The following is a 15,827-nucleotide window of genomic DNA, read 5'->3' as shown; positions in this document are numbered from 1 at the left end:
GAGTTTAAAAGTAAGAAAACATGAAGAATCAATAGACTTGCTTTTCAGAAGCCAACGAGAAACTTCTCGCGTTCAAATTGAATTAGTTGCAAGACAATTGTCGTGTCTAACAAGGCTGTTGTTTTTTGACTAAGAAAACCGTGTAACGTTGATAGAATCACATTAGCGCGTAATCTCCATGACATTCATTAAGAATGCTGAAAATAGAAACTCTCTTTTTGCACAAAATAAATATAAATTAAATAGGACTTATGTATGTTCCTTTTGGCACGTAGATATTACCTTAATCGAACGGCTATTTTCTTATTCTCAAAAGATATTTAAAATCCTAATCAATACATTCTGAGAAACTTTTTAATATTTACCACTCGAAACTGTACTAATATATTGACTATCCGCTTCAAAGATAGTTAGAGCGAGGGCAGTTAGAGCGAGGGCATATTACCCTTTTTGAGTCTTGAGCATCTCTTTGGTGCTTTGAGGCATATGGTGCCCCGAGTGATAAATCCATTTCAAATGTGATGGTTCTTCTTGTTGGCTTTATAGTGATTTACCAACAATAGAAAGATGTTCATCACTAGGAACATCGTGCCCGTAACACGGTGGACAACCAACCGAATCTCGGTAGTTCAATCCGAATACCGGGTAAATAATCAATGTGATTTGGTGGGCAACTCAAGTCAATCCAGAGTCAACCATTTCAATGGTTACAATCAAGCAAGCTCTGCTTCACAAAGCCATGTCGGACCCAACAAATCTTTCAGATTCATAATCTTTAAAAGAATGTTGCTTGATTTATAATTGCACTTTTTAGGCTCTTAAATCTTGGAGTCTACGGACAGTGCAAAACCAAAACTACCTACCCATACCATCCGCGGATTATTGCATCATGATTTTAATCTATTCAAGTGTCGAAAACATATAAGAAATCATTGCAGAAAAAGAGAGTTTTTTTCCCTTCTCAATATTTATTTCTACCCAAAAAACACAAATCAGTGGATTTATCTAACAAGCAACGAAATTGTTGCTCCATTCAGTTTTTCAACTTCAAGAACTTGCTTGCACTAGCAAAGAACATGCAATTCTATGAAGCACATGATGACGCGAATGATTGGTAGACATCCTTTGATCCAACAAGACCGCAACAAAGAGAGGAGTGGACAACACCGGGACATGAATTGTTTTGTAGCCTCTGGAATTTTCTGTTCTATTGCCTTAGAACGGTAAATTGTTCTTTTCCTGTTAAAATTATGTTTTGAATATGAGCTCGCAGCGAAAATCTGAATTTTGAAAATTAATAAAACAAAATAAAAAGGAAATCTACTGCGCGGAGGAAATACACGGACATCAATTTTATCAACATGCGTTGGAGTCTTGGGCGTGAAACAGGAAAGTCCAACTTGGACTCTGTTGGGAATATACGGAAATCAATTTCCGCGTGGGCCCTGGCTTTCTTATTTCCATGAATAAGTCCAAAAGCATTTGTTGGACTTTGACCGTGGAAAGAGGGCTTCTGTGGATTTGCTGATTGGTCAGAGAAAAGAAAGAAATGAAAAGACGAGGATTATCTTTCCTTGATGAAGTCGGCAAAGAAGAAGGGGCTCCCCGTTATACGCATACAGATATTTGGATAGAGGAGTCCTGATACGCCGGTGTTGATGAAAGGCGGCATGGTCTTCGTGCAGTCAATGAAACCTTGAAGCTACGCCTGTGTACGTGAGGTCTTCGAAGTGCCGTTTTTTTCACGCGAGCGCTTGGCATTGATTTCGTTCTTGCAATTACATCAATTATTTAGTGTTCAAGCCGAATAAATCTTGTGATAAGATTTATGTATAATTTTTTTTGAGAGATTATTTCGTGAGGAATTGTGGAGCTAGATACTGCGTGAGTTACTGGGTGTAATTGAAACTTGAGAAACACTTAGACTATTTGAGTGACTCTAGTGTGGTTGTAATTTCCGTTATATGGTGGAATTCCGTACTACTCTCCCCGTGGATGTAGGTCACTATGACTGATGTCCGATTTATTTTCTTATTTCGTCTTATTTTATTGTTTGATCGCTTGGTTTCCGCAATATTTCCAAAGCCAATGCGTGACAAGGAAACCATCGCCAGTCACACCCTCTTAAGTGAACACTTCAAAAGTACTAATCTCCTCATCATTAGAATCGTATTGAAACAAAGGGGAATGTGTGCAGATACTGGGAATAAATAACATTTGCTCTCTTTTCCCCCGAATTCTGACGATATTTTGAACAGGTAAAGTATAAACTTAACATTTTATGATTTGTGTTTAATGATGCAGCATTGTTACAGAAGATATTTTGGAGACATGTATCAGCTTTTACTTTTGGGTACCCCAAATTGGTACACTTATGATAAATTTGCTTCAAATTATTTTTTTAACCACCAAAAACTCCAAACTGGTACAGCTGTGATAAATTTACCCTCGGTTTATTTCCGTTAAATTTTACTATCAAATTGCTTTGTTAAATGACACGTGGCAGTTGACAAATGTACCGGTTTTATGTTTTAACCTCCGTTTGTCCCAGGCATACTAGTTTGTGATTTTTTTTTCTTGTATTAAGCTAATTTAATGGAAACTAACGGAGAGTAAATTTATCACAAATATACTAATTTGGGATTTTTGATAATTCAAAAATTAATTTTGGATAATTTTATTATAAATGTACTAATTTAAAATTTTTTATGATTAAAAAATTAATTTAAAATAAATTTATCACGTATATATCAGTTTAGAATTTTTCGTAACATTAATCCTCTAGTTTTCCTCTTGCCACAACGGATGAAGCAGATGTGGTTCGGCTATCGAAATCCCGGGGTGGATTGCGTTTCTTTGACGAGGCAAATTGACTTCTTTAACCCTCACCCTTTTGACCATGACCACCACCACTGTGGACTCCGAGGATGTTTTGCTACTTCTCTTCCGTAATTGGACCACGTGGCCACGCAAATGGAGAAGTGCAGAGGATATTGAAAAATGACGAGGACAGAACTCATCACGTACGTGGTTCCCGTGAACCGATAACGTTTTTCCTCAAAGCTCTTCCCATCTAATAAATAAAGGCCGTGTTTTTTTATTTATTTATTAATAAGCAATAATTCACATGAGCTCCCCATAAGATTTATGTTAAACATCAAATATCGCGTAGGACTTGAATAAAAAAAAAAAGACCACGTGGCATTTCCTTCTCTTAAAACTTACTAACTGAGCAGAAGGACTCAAGTGCATCAAAGTTGCAAGTTTTAAGTTAATTGGACGAAATGAAAGTTGTAGAACTCAAGTTCATTATGGCGACAAGTTTGACGACTTGCCCCGTAATTGTTCCTTTTTCTTTTGATCTTTTGGATTAGAGCTAACGTCACCATGAATATCGTATCATACTCCCATCAATATTTTCTCAGAAATGGATCAATTTTCGGTCAAAGTAAATCAATCGCAAGAAAACAAAAATTTGTTGCAATTGGTGAATAAAGAAATTCGAATTCCGGCGAGCCAAATGCCGACTGACTTCTAAATGCAATAACCACAACTAAAAACTGCTCTGCGATCTGAGAGTCAATCGAGGAATAAAGAGTGATTCACACCGGAGCAAAGAGGACACTCCCAATTATATGCGAGGTAAAACGAAGACATGACCGAGCAAAAAACATTGAAAAAACATAAAAACAAATTGATGATCAGTATGCGAATCGGGTTCTGAGTTTCGGAATACCCATCCAAATAGATTCCGTCCCGTCTCAAGTTCAATAGGGTTTTACACAGCCCTGAAAACCGGCTCCGAAACCTGCATCATGCGATCGATTCAATCGGGGCCGCATTCAGAAGTTATGCATCGCACATCAAGGGTCCAAGCTTAAGAAAAATGTGTCATATGAACCTACACATACGTTTCATCAACCATTACAGGTCCAAGCTTAAGAAAAGTTATGTGGACTACATATAGACACGGTTTTCTTAGTGATCAAGATGTGTTTAGTTATGTGATATATCAAATTATAGTGAAGTCAAAAGTAATCCCCTCTAAATTCTGAGTCAAATGAAGTTTTTGTTAATCAGAATGGGAGATGAAAAAGTTTATCAAGTTAAACTAATTAAACATGGCCTAATATCAAAAGAAACAAAGAAAACTTCATAGAATTTGGGGAACACTCAACAGAATTACTTGTCAGTAAATTTCATGTTTTTTAAAAACGGAATGTAAGTTCTTTCGAACATAAACTTCGCAGAACTGTTTCATGTAAGACCTTCTTTTCCATTTCGATGAAAGTTGTTTCTCGCGTAAACATATGATGTATACTTTGTAAAATGTATACATGATTATTTTCTCTAAAGAAGAGTTCATAAGCCAAAATTAGCAGTTCTAGATATCGAGAAATCATATGCTGGTGGTAGCACGTTAAGTAGCAAGATCGCTTGTTAACATTAGCTTTCAATTGGCATTACTCTCAATCATGTAACGAGGGAGGAACATTCTCAAAGTCCGTTGCCATCCCCGATTGTCCTTGCTTTCTTACCAATTTGTTTATCCTTCTGAAGGAGGATGCAAGAGAGTAATTTATGAGAGTAAAACTATATGAAATACAATAACACAACATTAACCTAAGAGCTAGAAAAGGAAAAATTTGAAAGTAATCACTGTCGACCTAAACTAGCCTAAGTCCCTCCCAACATAATACTAAATTGTGGGGACATATAACAAAATACACGATGCTTTTCCAATCAAACTATGCACGAGTCTCTAAACATCATCGCTACCTCCGAAAGGAAAATTAGCATAACTTATCTGACCATTTGATGAAGTTGAGAATGTTTCTAGTTCCATCTCGGATTTGTCATTGTTGCATGGCTCATCTGGTGGGTAAATAAGCGGTTTTGGAGGCATTTGAAGTTTACCAATATCTCCTTCAAGCATTTCTAAGACTTTGCTCATTGGAGGCCGATGGTCAGGGTTTAATTGTATACACCAAAGTGCAACTATTATCATCTTTTTCGTCACCTTCCTTTCCTCTTCTACAACTTCTTCCAATTCAACACTTTCTCCTTCATTGACTTGGTCATACACCCACAAGGGAAAATAAATTTGGCTTGAGTGTTCAGCATTTGCATTTATATTCTTCCTTCTACCTGCCATTTCCATGAGCAACATCCCAAAGCTATAGACATCCGCTTTATAAGATACACCGCCAATATTTTTGTAGAACAACTCAGGCGCCATATATCCCAAGGTTCCTCTTGCTGCAGTCAATGAGACTATGCTATGATCAGTAGGATAAAGTCTCGCTAGTCCAAAGTCAGAAACTTTCGGAGTGAAATGCTGGTCTAAAAGAATGTTGTGAGGCTTGATATCAAAGTGTAATATTTGCATGTCACACCCACGATGTAAGTATTCAATCCCCCTCGCCACCCCAAGAGCGATCTCATATATTCCCCTATAACCGAGAAACTTAACACCTTCATCAGTGAAAATGTGCTTATCCAAAGACCCATTTGACATGAGATCATACACGAGAGCTTGTTTCGAGCCTTCAAAGCAAAAACCAACAAGTTGCACTACATTAACATGGTGAATTCTTCCAATAGTAGCAACTTCACTGATAAAATCTTGGCCATGAGCCTTGGATTGCTTTAAAATCTTGATGGCTACTTCATTGCCGCTTCTAAGCGTTCCTTTGTACACATAACCATAACCTCCTTCACCCAATTTGTGCCTAAAATTCCTGGTGATCTTCTTAATATTCGAATAGGAGTATCTTATGGGCAAAAAGTTGTTATGAGCTTGCAAAAATTCTTCGACATTCTTGTCCATTGCTAAGTGCCTTCTTCTGCACTTGTAGATAAGAAATATCGCAACAACTGGCATCCCGATTACGAATTTCACTACGCAAAATTGCACTGAGGAAAATTTTGATAGGTTAGAATAAGTATTTTTTTTAATTACTTTAAGAACAAACCATTGCGGCTCACCTAGTAGTACTCCAAACTCTATAGTTGTCAGAAAGGCGAGTTCATCTAGGAATCCTGCGGAAGGAACGACTGATGTGAAAAGGAATTGAAGGAAAAGAAGTTTGGAAAACAAAACTCACGAGGAAACAGAGTCGTAGCAATAGCAAGCTACTTTGTATAAATGGAATTGTGTCCAAAAGAATATGAGAAGGTGGATGCGTGCATTTGTAAATAAATGGAAATAATAGACTATACGAGATAACTCCTTTTGCTTTGTTAGTGGTCAACAAAATATAGAGAAACGGTGATTTCCATATTTAATTAAAGTGTTCCTCCTATCTATACATGAATATAATTAAGGAATTTGCTAATGAGTGTCTCTTGAATTATTAGTTGAGTGACTAATTAACGAACTAATTAAGAATATAAGAAAAATCTGAACTCTATACCAACGAAAAACTAGTTATGTGGCTGCTCCTTTTTTTTACATTTACATTGGGAGTTCTGAGCCTTCCACAGAAAAAAATTATAATCTAGGCAGATGTATATGTTCAACTGAAATTGGATCTATGGGGGGTAACTTTTACTGTCACTTTGTGCATTTTTTTTTTTTGGAATCTGTAACATGTACACGAAGATCCAGAAACCTTTCAAATACACAAGTATTGGCGAGCACTAACATGTGTATTTTGCATAATTTTCTTGGATTTCAGATATTCCTTTAATTTTCCAGTTTTGATGAGAAAGTAGCAATTGAAAGAATGTACAGAATCATGCAATATTGCGGTAAAATTTCTTTGCCAACCGATGCTTACCGCCCTCGTAGTCGAAGAAGTAGGAACTGCAAACCTGACGTCTGTAGATGCTGTCGAAATCAAAGGAGCAAAAGAAACCTGACTTCCATGTAGTTGAATAAAAGTCGAGAACAAATCCATCGGCCATGATGTTATGGATACGCTCGTAGTTGTAGGAGTTACTATTAATCTGCTTTTCACCCCCAAAATAATATGATACCCACGTCCACCCGTGAATGGTGCAAACATCCCTAACATCTGATGCTATTGGATTGGGCAAAGCATACAAGTTCCAATACAATGATGTGTTGGAAGAGTAAGACCCCTCAATGCATGGACTGGTAGAGATGTAGAATGAAGAATTTATCGGCTTTGAGCAATTCACAATAACCAACGTACTTGGGCTGTTACTTTGGCTCCCCTTGTAGTATGAATTGCTTGAATGCCGAGTGTACGTGTCCCAATTCCCCAACAATGAATGATGGGGGAGAGACGAGAAGTTATCCTTTTGCAGTCCGTCATCGACTAATCTGATTTGTTTGGCAGTATAATTGATAAACTGCACATAGTATCGGCCACCAAGCAAATATACAACAGTGTGACTATCTTCACAAGCCAGGTCATATATGGAGACACCCCGTCTGTTCGGGTTACTCTTCAATCGAAACGGGTCGCTTATATTATGAATGTCACCACAGGATGAAACGCTCCGCCGATTACTTGGCTCAACATTACTAGTCATCGCTAGAAACAACACAAGAGTGAGTAGCAACACTTGACAGATATTCATGGAGCCGAGAGCACTCATCATGCCTCTGTTTGTGTTTGGGCAAAGAGAAATTGGTAAAGAATTGCTGGGTGGGTGGGGAGGAGGCGCAATGTACAAAAGGATTAGAAGAGATTGGACAATCCTTGCTTGCTTGGAGACTTGGGAGTCGCCTCGTCTTATATAGAAAAGCCCATGTCAGTCAACGGAAAAAATGGCTGGAAAGTCAAGAAATTAAAGGAGGTGGACCCAAAACGAGGTTCCAATTATTAGTGTTGTGTTGGTCTTTCTTCTCCGCGTTTCTTCCACTCTCTCCGCATCCCATCGACGAAGAAATCCATCTCTCTCCCTCCTCAAAAAAATATTCAGTGATTTGCACGCGTCACGTGAACGGCTGACAGGACACGCATATTGTACTCTCATCCATTAATAAATGGACACATAGCTGCTGATGTGTATTAAAAAAAATGTGGAATTTCTTCTTTTTCTTCCTTCTTCAACAATGCACTCCTTCATCTGGGTTTCCATGGACGGCGGCGGCCGGTATGGACGGCCGCTCATCCACTGGCGACGGCGGCAGGACTTCTCATCACATATCTGAAGACGCACAGGAGGGGTGGCCATGGACGGTGGCTCGTCCAGAAATCGCGCAGAGGTCGGCCATGGACGAGCGTTTTGTCTTCCTCTGTTTATCCACGAACGAACTCCAGATCTGGAGCAATAGGTGGCCGAACTTTAAAACTAGGGCCAAATGACTCAAGGCACCATCCATGGCCGCGAGAGAACACCAGATCTGAAGCCATGACTTGAGCAGGTTGGGTGGCCATGGACGGTGGCTCGTCCATAAATCGCGCGGAGGTCGGCCATGGACGAGCGCTTCTTCTTCCTCTGTTCATTCACCAACGAAATCCAAATCTGGAGCAGTAGGCATCTTGAAACACAAATCAAGAAAACCCCACGCGGTTCACAGGACTTCATTCCTAGAACTTCATCCTGTCGGTAGGGTCAAATGACTCGAGCCACCGTCCATGGCCGCGAGGTTTTTGAAAGAACGCCAGATTTGGCCGCGGAGGTCGTCGCTCAGAGTTGTGGACGAGAGGCCGTCCATGGCCGACCGCTACTCTGCATCTCCATATCTGTGGACGAGCGCTCGCGGCCAAGACTTAGCCTCCGGGACAACGGAGAGGGTGGACGCGGAGGTTGGCCTGGATGCGGTGATCGACTGTCGCTCAACAGCCAGATCTGGTTTGCTGCTTAACAGCCTTCAGCTCAAGTCTTGGCTCGTCCATGGTTGCCGGCGACAAGCTCAACAACTTTGCCGCGGACGGTGGCGGCCACGGTGGGGCGATGGCTCAAGGATGGTAGTGGCGGCGGCGGCGGCGGCTTGGCGGTGGAGGTAGCCAAGCCCAGCGGAGCGGAGGTTGAAGGAGTTCTGAAGAAGGAATGAAAAAAAGAAATTCCACTTCAATTTTTTTAATACACATCAGGAGCCATGTATTCATTTGTTAGTGGATGAGAGTAAAACTATGCACGCCACGTTACCCGTTGACGTGGCACGTGCAAATCACTGAATATTTCCTCCCTCCTCCCCATCTCTTCTTTCTGATAGACCATCTTTTCTTCTGAGTTTCTTCTTCGTTCTTTCCTCCTCCCTTCTTCTACTCCATCTTCTTTCTTCACCGCCCCACGTTCATAGTAAAGAATTGCTGGGTGGGTGTGGAGGAGGCGCAATATAAAAAGATATGAAGAGATTGGACGATCCTTATTTGCTTGGAGACTTGGGAGTCGCCTCGTCCTGTATAGAAAAGCCCAAGTCAGTCAACGGAGCAAAACGGATGCAAGTCAAGAAATTAAAGGAGCTGGACCCAAACTGAGAATCCATTATTAGTGCCGTGTTGATCTTTTCTTCCCCTCTCTCCAATTGGTCGTTGGGTCCACATCCCCTCAACAAAGAAATCCGTCTCTCTCCCTCCTCCCCATCTCTTCTTTCTGGCAGACCATCTTTTCTTCTTAGTTTCTTCTTCGTTCTTTCCTCCTCCCTTCTTCTACTCCATCTTCTTTCTTCACCGCCCCACGTTCATAGTAAAGAATTGCTAAAGAATTGCTGGGTGGGTGTGGAGGAGGCGCAATATAAAAAGATATGAAGAGATTGGACGATCCTTATTTGCTTGGAGACTTGGGAATCGCCTCGTCCTGTATAGAAAAGCCCTAGTGAGTCAACGGAACAAACTTTGCAAAGTCAAGAAATTAAAGGAGGTGGACCCAAACTGAGGTTCCATGATTAGTGTCGTGTTGATCTTTCTTCCCCTCTCTCCACTTGATCGGTTGGTCCACATCCCGTCGACAAAGAAATCCATCTCTCTCCCTCCCTCCCCGTCACTTCTTCCTGATACACCATCTTCTTCTTAGTTTCTTCTTCGTTCTTTCTTCCTCCCTTCTTCTCCATCTTCTTTCTTCATCGCCCCACGGTCATAGTAAAATTTGATGTAAAGTTCTGAGAAAGAATATCAAAAATTAAAATCTAGAATAACGAATGAGGCAAAGTACATAGGTGTGGAATTGAGAGGAAAAATCATGTCCCTCTCAGCCTGAAGCTCAGTTTTGCGATTGACCGGGGCGGATCGGCGGGCAATTACTTTGTCAGGGTCTACTGCTTGAAGATATTGAATTCGAGAATAATCATCTGGTTCGTCTGTCTATATAGATTTTGTTGCCGCTTCGGAGTTTGACTTGATTTTGCGGTTCTGGTCACAAATTTGGAGTAGAGATGTTTGCCGAGGGGTCTGCTTAGTGATAAAAAAGGGTCCTCTGGCATTCCAGACATTTTGATACGGCAAAATGTAAGGTCTCTTTAAAGCAAATTGTAAAGAGATGGAACGGATGATCCTTGTTTGATTGGAGACTTGGAGTCGCCTTGCACCGTAGAAAAGTCCAAGTCAGTCAACGTAATAAATGGCTGAAGTAGAGAAAATTGAAAGATCACCTGCAGTTACAGCGGATCGATGACATTTACACCCATTGAAAATTCAAAAGATCTCGATTCACATATGATCTCTCTTTGTCCTCTTATCGCCACGTTTCTTCCCCTCTCTCCACTTGATTGTTGGGTCCGCATCGCATCAACAGCCAAATCCATCCCTCCCCCTCTCTCCCCATGCTTCCTTCTGATACACCATTTTCTTCTTCTTCTTTTTTTGTGGTCTAGAAACATAAAGTATTATTATTAATAACTTAAGAAACAAAGCCCGTAGCAGGGACATTTAAACATAGTTGGTCCAAAAAAGTTCCGGGGGCATTGGCCATCCAATTCGAAGGGAGAGAATTCGTGTATTGGGCTTTGACAATCCAATCCACAGCTCTATTTTGCTCCCTATTACAAAACTCAACTTTAATATCCGAAAAGCAAGACAAAAGATGAGAAGCTTCGATGATTAGTGCTCGCTCTTCCCACCCTTGCTGATCAGCTGACTTCAAAGAGGAGATTAAACTCAAGCAGTCGGAGTTGAGTTCCAGCTTAAAACTTCTTCGAGGAGAGAGAAAGTGCAATGCGTGGACAAGAGCTAAAGTTTCCGCCTGATATGCCGATGCAACCCTCACCGATCTAGCAAATCCATCAATTAGGGACCCGGTAGTATTGCGCACAATGCAGGCTACAGCGCCTTCGTTTGAGCCGGGAGAGTAAGCTCCATCAATATTTACTTTTAAAGCGTCCTTCGTCGGTGGTTTCCATGCTTGATCCGTCGTACTGGGAGCTCGGGGGTTGTCGCATTGATTCCTTATTAAATTTGCCCTGTCATTCCATTTTGCATAATTTTCAAGCAGAGTTTCGGCAGATTAGACAGTATTAGACGATTCCGGTCGGAGAGCTCAAAATACGGTGTTGTTTCGTGTCTTCTAGATAAGCCATAGGATTCCTGAGACCAGTTCAAATTTCGGTGAATTTCCTTGATTTCTTACAAAACTCAACAGCCACTCTTCTACACTGGTCAAACCTTGGCTTTGAATATTGATTTGCAGGGCTGGGTTCTCCCAAATAGGCTTCGTTCAAGGGCAAAGCAAAAACAATTACTTCTTCGTTTTTTTTGGAAAATTATTAAAAAAATCGTAAACCTACTATAATTATATCAATTCAGTTTTAAATTTTTCAATTTTGCTAACTTAGTTCTAAACATTTTGACAATTTGCAAATTCAGTCCATCCAGTCAATTTTGACCAAAAATCGCTGACCGGAACACTAGTCGTCGTATGAGGCACCACCGGCACTAGCGTGAACAATTTTTATAATTTTTTAAAAATTTATGAATATTGTTTTTTTTTTTGTGTTTTCATTGTTACTAGCAAGGTCGGCCTCGCTAGGGCTGGGCTAGCAAGGCTCACCTTCACTAGATCTGGGGAGGGTCGAGTCTCATCGATCATGGGCGAGGACGAGAGATTCATGGGATTCCAGGTGAGGCTGAGTTCTTCGTCATTGAAATCAAAGCAGCCAGTGCTCCGATCGTCGTCAATTTCGTGGTCAGGGAGTAATCTTCATAGAAAGAAGGTCGTCACGGATCGAATTGAAGCTGTTCCCAAGAGAGGGGCTGCTCTAGGGTTTTGCATCAATTTGCAGAAGGTGTGAGCGGACTCAAAGTTTGCCCTTTTTGCATTTAACTTCTTGTTTGGTATCTGGGTTACTTTTCTGCAATGGTGATTGTTTGCTAGTGGTTGGGAGAGGCACAACCTCGCCAAATCCAGCGAGGTCGTCACAATGAAAATGGGAAGATAGAGAGCAGAAGTTGCAATGAACTTTCCTCTGTGGTAGCCTTTCTTCACGGGCGATAATATGCACCACCTTCTGGTCGAATTGGTGACGCAATTTCGAAGAGTAGGAATGGGGCTTCCCTATCATCATCTGAATTCTGATGCAGTGTGGCTTCGAGTTGCAATTTTGCTCATGAATCACGACAGTGAGAAAAGGAGAAAGTGTTGTTATTCAAAAGTGAATCTGAATGCTTGCTGAATTTCGAGTCCCTGAAGCTCTTCGACATCAGAGCGTGTGAAGTAGAAGCAGCTAAGAGTGGCCTCAGCTGCAGGAGGGATCGCAGGTCGCGCATTTGCACAGTTTTTGGCTCCTAGTTTGAGGCATCATGCCGCCGAGCTTAGTTGGACTTGAGGTTGCTCGGCCATGAATTAAGATTCCTAGTATGTTGGAGACATGGATGCTCATTGAGTTTGCAGAAGCTGGATTAGCTCGTCTGGTCATGATGGCAATGTGATGATTGATTGTGGGACAAAGTTTCTTGTCGTACATGATCCTTTTTTGTGTTGTTTTCGATGGCTTTGTTTTAGTCTGAATGAGAATTCTGAAATCTAATTTCTTGTACTGCAGAAGATCTCCGCATAAATTGCGCAAATTTTTTTCTTTCTTTTCTTTTTGTCGGAAAAGCAGCACTGTCAATCATAAAGAAGAAGTTTGTGAACACAATCAAGCTTTAGAAAATCGGCCTAATTCCAAAACAAAAAGACCAAATTTCACTTAAATCCCAAATATGTCTTGAACAATTTGAAAATTTCACATCACGGGGGCCAGATTTGGGGTTTGAGTAAAATTTTGTGCTTTTTATTGAGACAAAAAAAGAGTTCGGGGCATATGATCACTTGGGAGATTACTGCAGTTATCACCGAAGCCCAATCCCTTCTTCGGGCTTCTCCTCATCTTAAACTGGGCCCTGGCCCATATTAACAAAGAGCCCAATAGAGTTGTAGATCGGGTGATCAAAGCCCAAGGAGCAAATAGCTTGCCCGCGAAACTGGATCTACTACCGTCCCTTGGCCCAATGAGAACTCCTTTGTTCTGAAATTGCGCAAATATAAGTTATTGGTTTTCTGGCCGAAAAAAAAAACTTAATTATTTTCATTTGATCAGTTTTTGATTTTGGGCGCAGCCCATTATAAAAAACACACACAAATCATCATGCAGGGAATTTTGGCTGCGAATTTAGTCCTAAACTTTAAATTCGTTCTGTCCTAAACCATTTGACAATTTGTCAATGTAATCCTTCCAGCAAATTTTGGCCAGAAATTATTGATGTAGACGCCGGCTGCCCCACGTGGCATGGCCAACATTGACGTGAGCAATTTGTGCAATTTTTTCTTTTCTTTTTTTTTTCATTTTTCTTCTTTTTTTCTTCTTTTAAAAGGAAATTTTATAAAAATGCTATTTTTGGCCAATTTTGGTCGAAATGACTATATTGGCAAATCGTTAAATAATTTGGGACTAAATTGGCCAAATTGAAAAGGTTTAAGACTAAATTGGCATCCGTACAATAAGTTTAGATCTTTTTTGATAATTTTCCCGATATAAATTTGATTGCAGTCAATTGAAAAAGGCAAAATAACACTATCCCCAACATATCTAACTAAAGCAATTCTAATTACATGATTAATGCTCAAGAAACTTGAGTGCGAAGTTGTTTTTTTATATATATTTATTCATCATTAATAACTCTAGAAATCCAAGTAATTTATATATTAGTTATATTACAACATCAATGCCCTATGCTACATTTGATCCTTTTGTCTAGGTTTGCATGAGCATTTGAGGAAACATGCATAATGGAAAACGGTGAACCACTGCTGCTATTGTGGCAATGTAAGCTATTGATTGGAAGTATAGTGCCAGCGCGAAACTCCTTCCGAGATCTGAGAAACTCTTTCGGTAGATGAGAGTCTTGGACGGATCGTGAAGACGGAACCCTTGATTCTCTGTGTTGTAGATTTTTTGAGCCCGAACATGTGTATGATTTTGAGAGTTGGAACTGCTTATTCTTTTGCGCTTTAGCACTATCTCCGTGTGAATGGCCGTAGGAGCCATTCAGATTCCAAACCAGAGCCACATCCATCATTATTTGGTTCAAATTTTTACTCAAGGCTCATGGAAGAATCCCATGCATCAGGTAGAATGTTCGCAGGAAAATTTTAGCGCCATTAAGAGGGAGACATATCAGTGCTAGTGATGGAAGAACTCAATAAGTAGTGGTGGCATCGATGCACCCGATTCATAAACGACATAGATATATGCGAATACGAGCTTCTACATCTTTTTCTCGACCACCCTTTATTGTTCAACAAACCTATGTACAGATCTTGCCGGCAGGTTCTGGTCTACACAGGAGTGTTACGACAGTGGAAAGCCCAAGTCAGTCAACGTACTAAACGGATGCAAGTCAAGAAATTAAAAAGGGGGACCCAAACTGAGGTTCCATTATTAGTGGAGTCTTGTCTTGTGCACGGCCGGTGGCCATCCCTATTGGAGACCCCCCCATTATCATTACATGTACAGTGCATCTGGAAAATTTACACCCAAGAATTCAAAAGATGTCTTCTCACATCAATCCTTCTTTCTCCTCTCTCTCCACCTGATCGTCGGGTCCACATCCCACCAACAAAGAAATCCATCTCTCTATCTCTCTGTCTCTCTCTCTCCATCTCTCTCTCTCCAACACTTCCTTCTGATACATTATCTTTCTTCTTAGTTTCTCCTTCGTTCTTTCCTCCTCCCTTCTTCTTCTTCTCCCTCTTCTTTCTTCACTGCCCCGCGATCATAGTAAAATTTGATGTAAAGTTTTGAGGAAGAGTATCAAGAATTAAAAACTAGAAAAACGAATGACGCAAGGTACATTGGTGTGGAATTGAGAGGAAAAATCATGTCCCTCTCAGCTTGTGAGCAATGGAAACTTGGGTCTTCATATGTGGTGGAGCATCAACAAGAATGTGAACAACCGATAAAACAAAATCAATGGAGTTGAGAATGCTACGGTAGTAGCGAATAGGACCCAACAGAGCATCTCCATTTCTTTCTAGCAAGATATCATCTTAATTGACAACCCTTATCATTAGCTGTCGGCATAACATCGTTTCATATTTTTGGAGGAGTTTTCTTAGATAAGTAAGGTTTCCATATTTTTGAAATATTTATGATGTTAATGGGTTTTCTTTTTTTTTCAAGATGACATGGAAGCCATCTTAAGAATATGTGCAGATCTTGAATCGAAGTGAATTCATGTGAATTAAGAATGGAATGGATTTTGATGATTATTGATTGCACAAATATAAGTTATTGGTTTTCTGGCCCAAAAAAAAAACTTAATTATTTTCATTTGATCAGTTTTTGTTTTTGGGCGTAGCCCATTATAGAAAACACGCACAAATCATCATGCAGGGAATTTTGGCTGCGAATTTAGTCCTAAACTTTAAATTCGTTCGATCCTAGACCATTTGATAATTTATCAATGTAATCCTTCCAGCAAATTTTGACATAG

At 40.3% G+C, this 15,827-nt stretch overlaps 1 protein-coding gene across 4 annotated transcripts in view; it reads right to left on the bottom strand.

Moving 5' to 3' along the window:
* Positions 1-4,635: 4,635 nt before the first annotated feature.
* Positions 4,636-15,827, bottom strand: part of LOC115686101 (rust resistance kinase Lr10-like) — a 35,438-nt gene continuing 24,246 nt past the window's right edge. The window contains exons 1-5 of one of the 4 annotated variants that reach the window (XM_056304186.1): positions 9,399-9,424; positions 9,306-9,322; positions 6,783-7,688; positions 5,989-6,042; positions 4,636-5,916 (exon numbers count right to left, since the gene is read on the bottom strand). In XM_056304186.1, the coding sequence (XP_056160161.1) occupies positions 4,763-5,916; positions 5,989-6,042; positions 6,783-7,688; positions 9,306-9,322; positions 9,399-9,409 (2,142 nt within the window). In that variant the 5' untranslated portion in view covers positions 9,410-9,424 and the 3' untranslated portion in view covers positions 4,636-4,762. Of the gene's footprint in view, positions 5,917-5,988; positions 6,043-6,782; positions 8,960-9,069; positions 9,090-9,305; positions 9,323-9,398; positions 9,425-15,827 lie in introns of those variants that run through there. The other 3 variants (XM_056304185.1, XM_056304188.1, XM_056304187.1) reach the window with 3 other exon arrangements.

Source organism: Syzygium oleosum, unplaced genomic scaffold (assembly GCF_021117445.2).
Source record: "Syzygium oleosum isolate NSW1041296 unplaced genomic scaffold, Sole_v2.1 Sole_v2.31, whole genome shotgun sequence".
Lineage (NCBI taxonomy): Eukaryota > Viridiplantae > Streptophyta > Magnoliopsida > Myrtales > Myrtaceae > Syzygium > Syzygium oleosum.
Note: the sequence above shows the minus strand (reverse complement) of the source record. Positions and strands in the feature narration are given on the sequence as shown.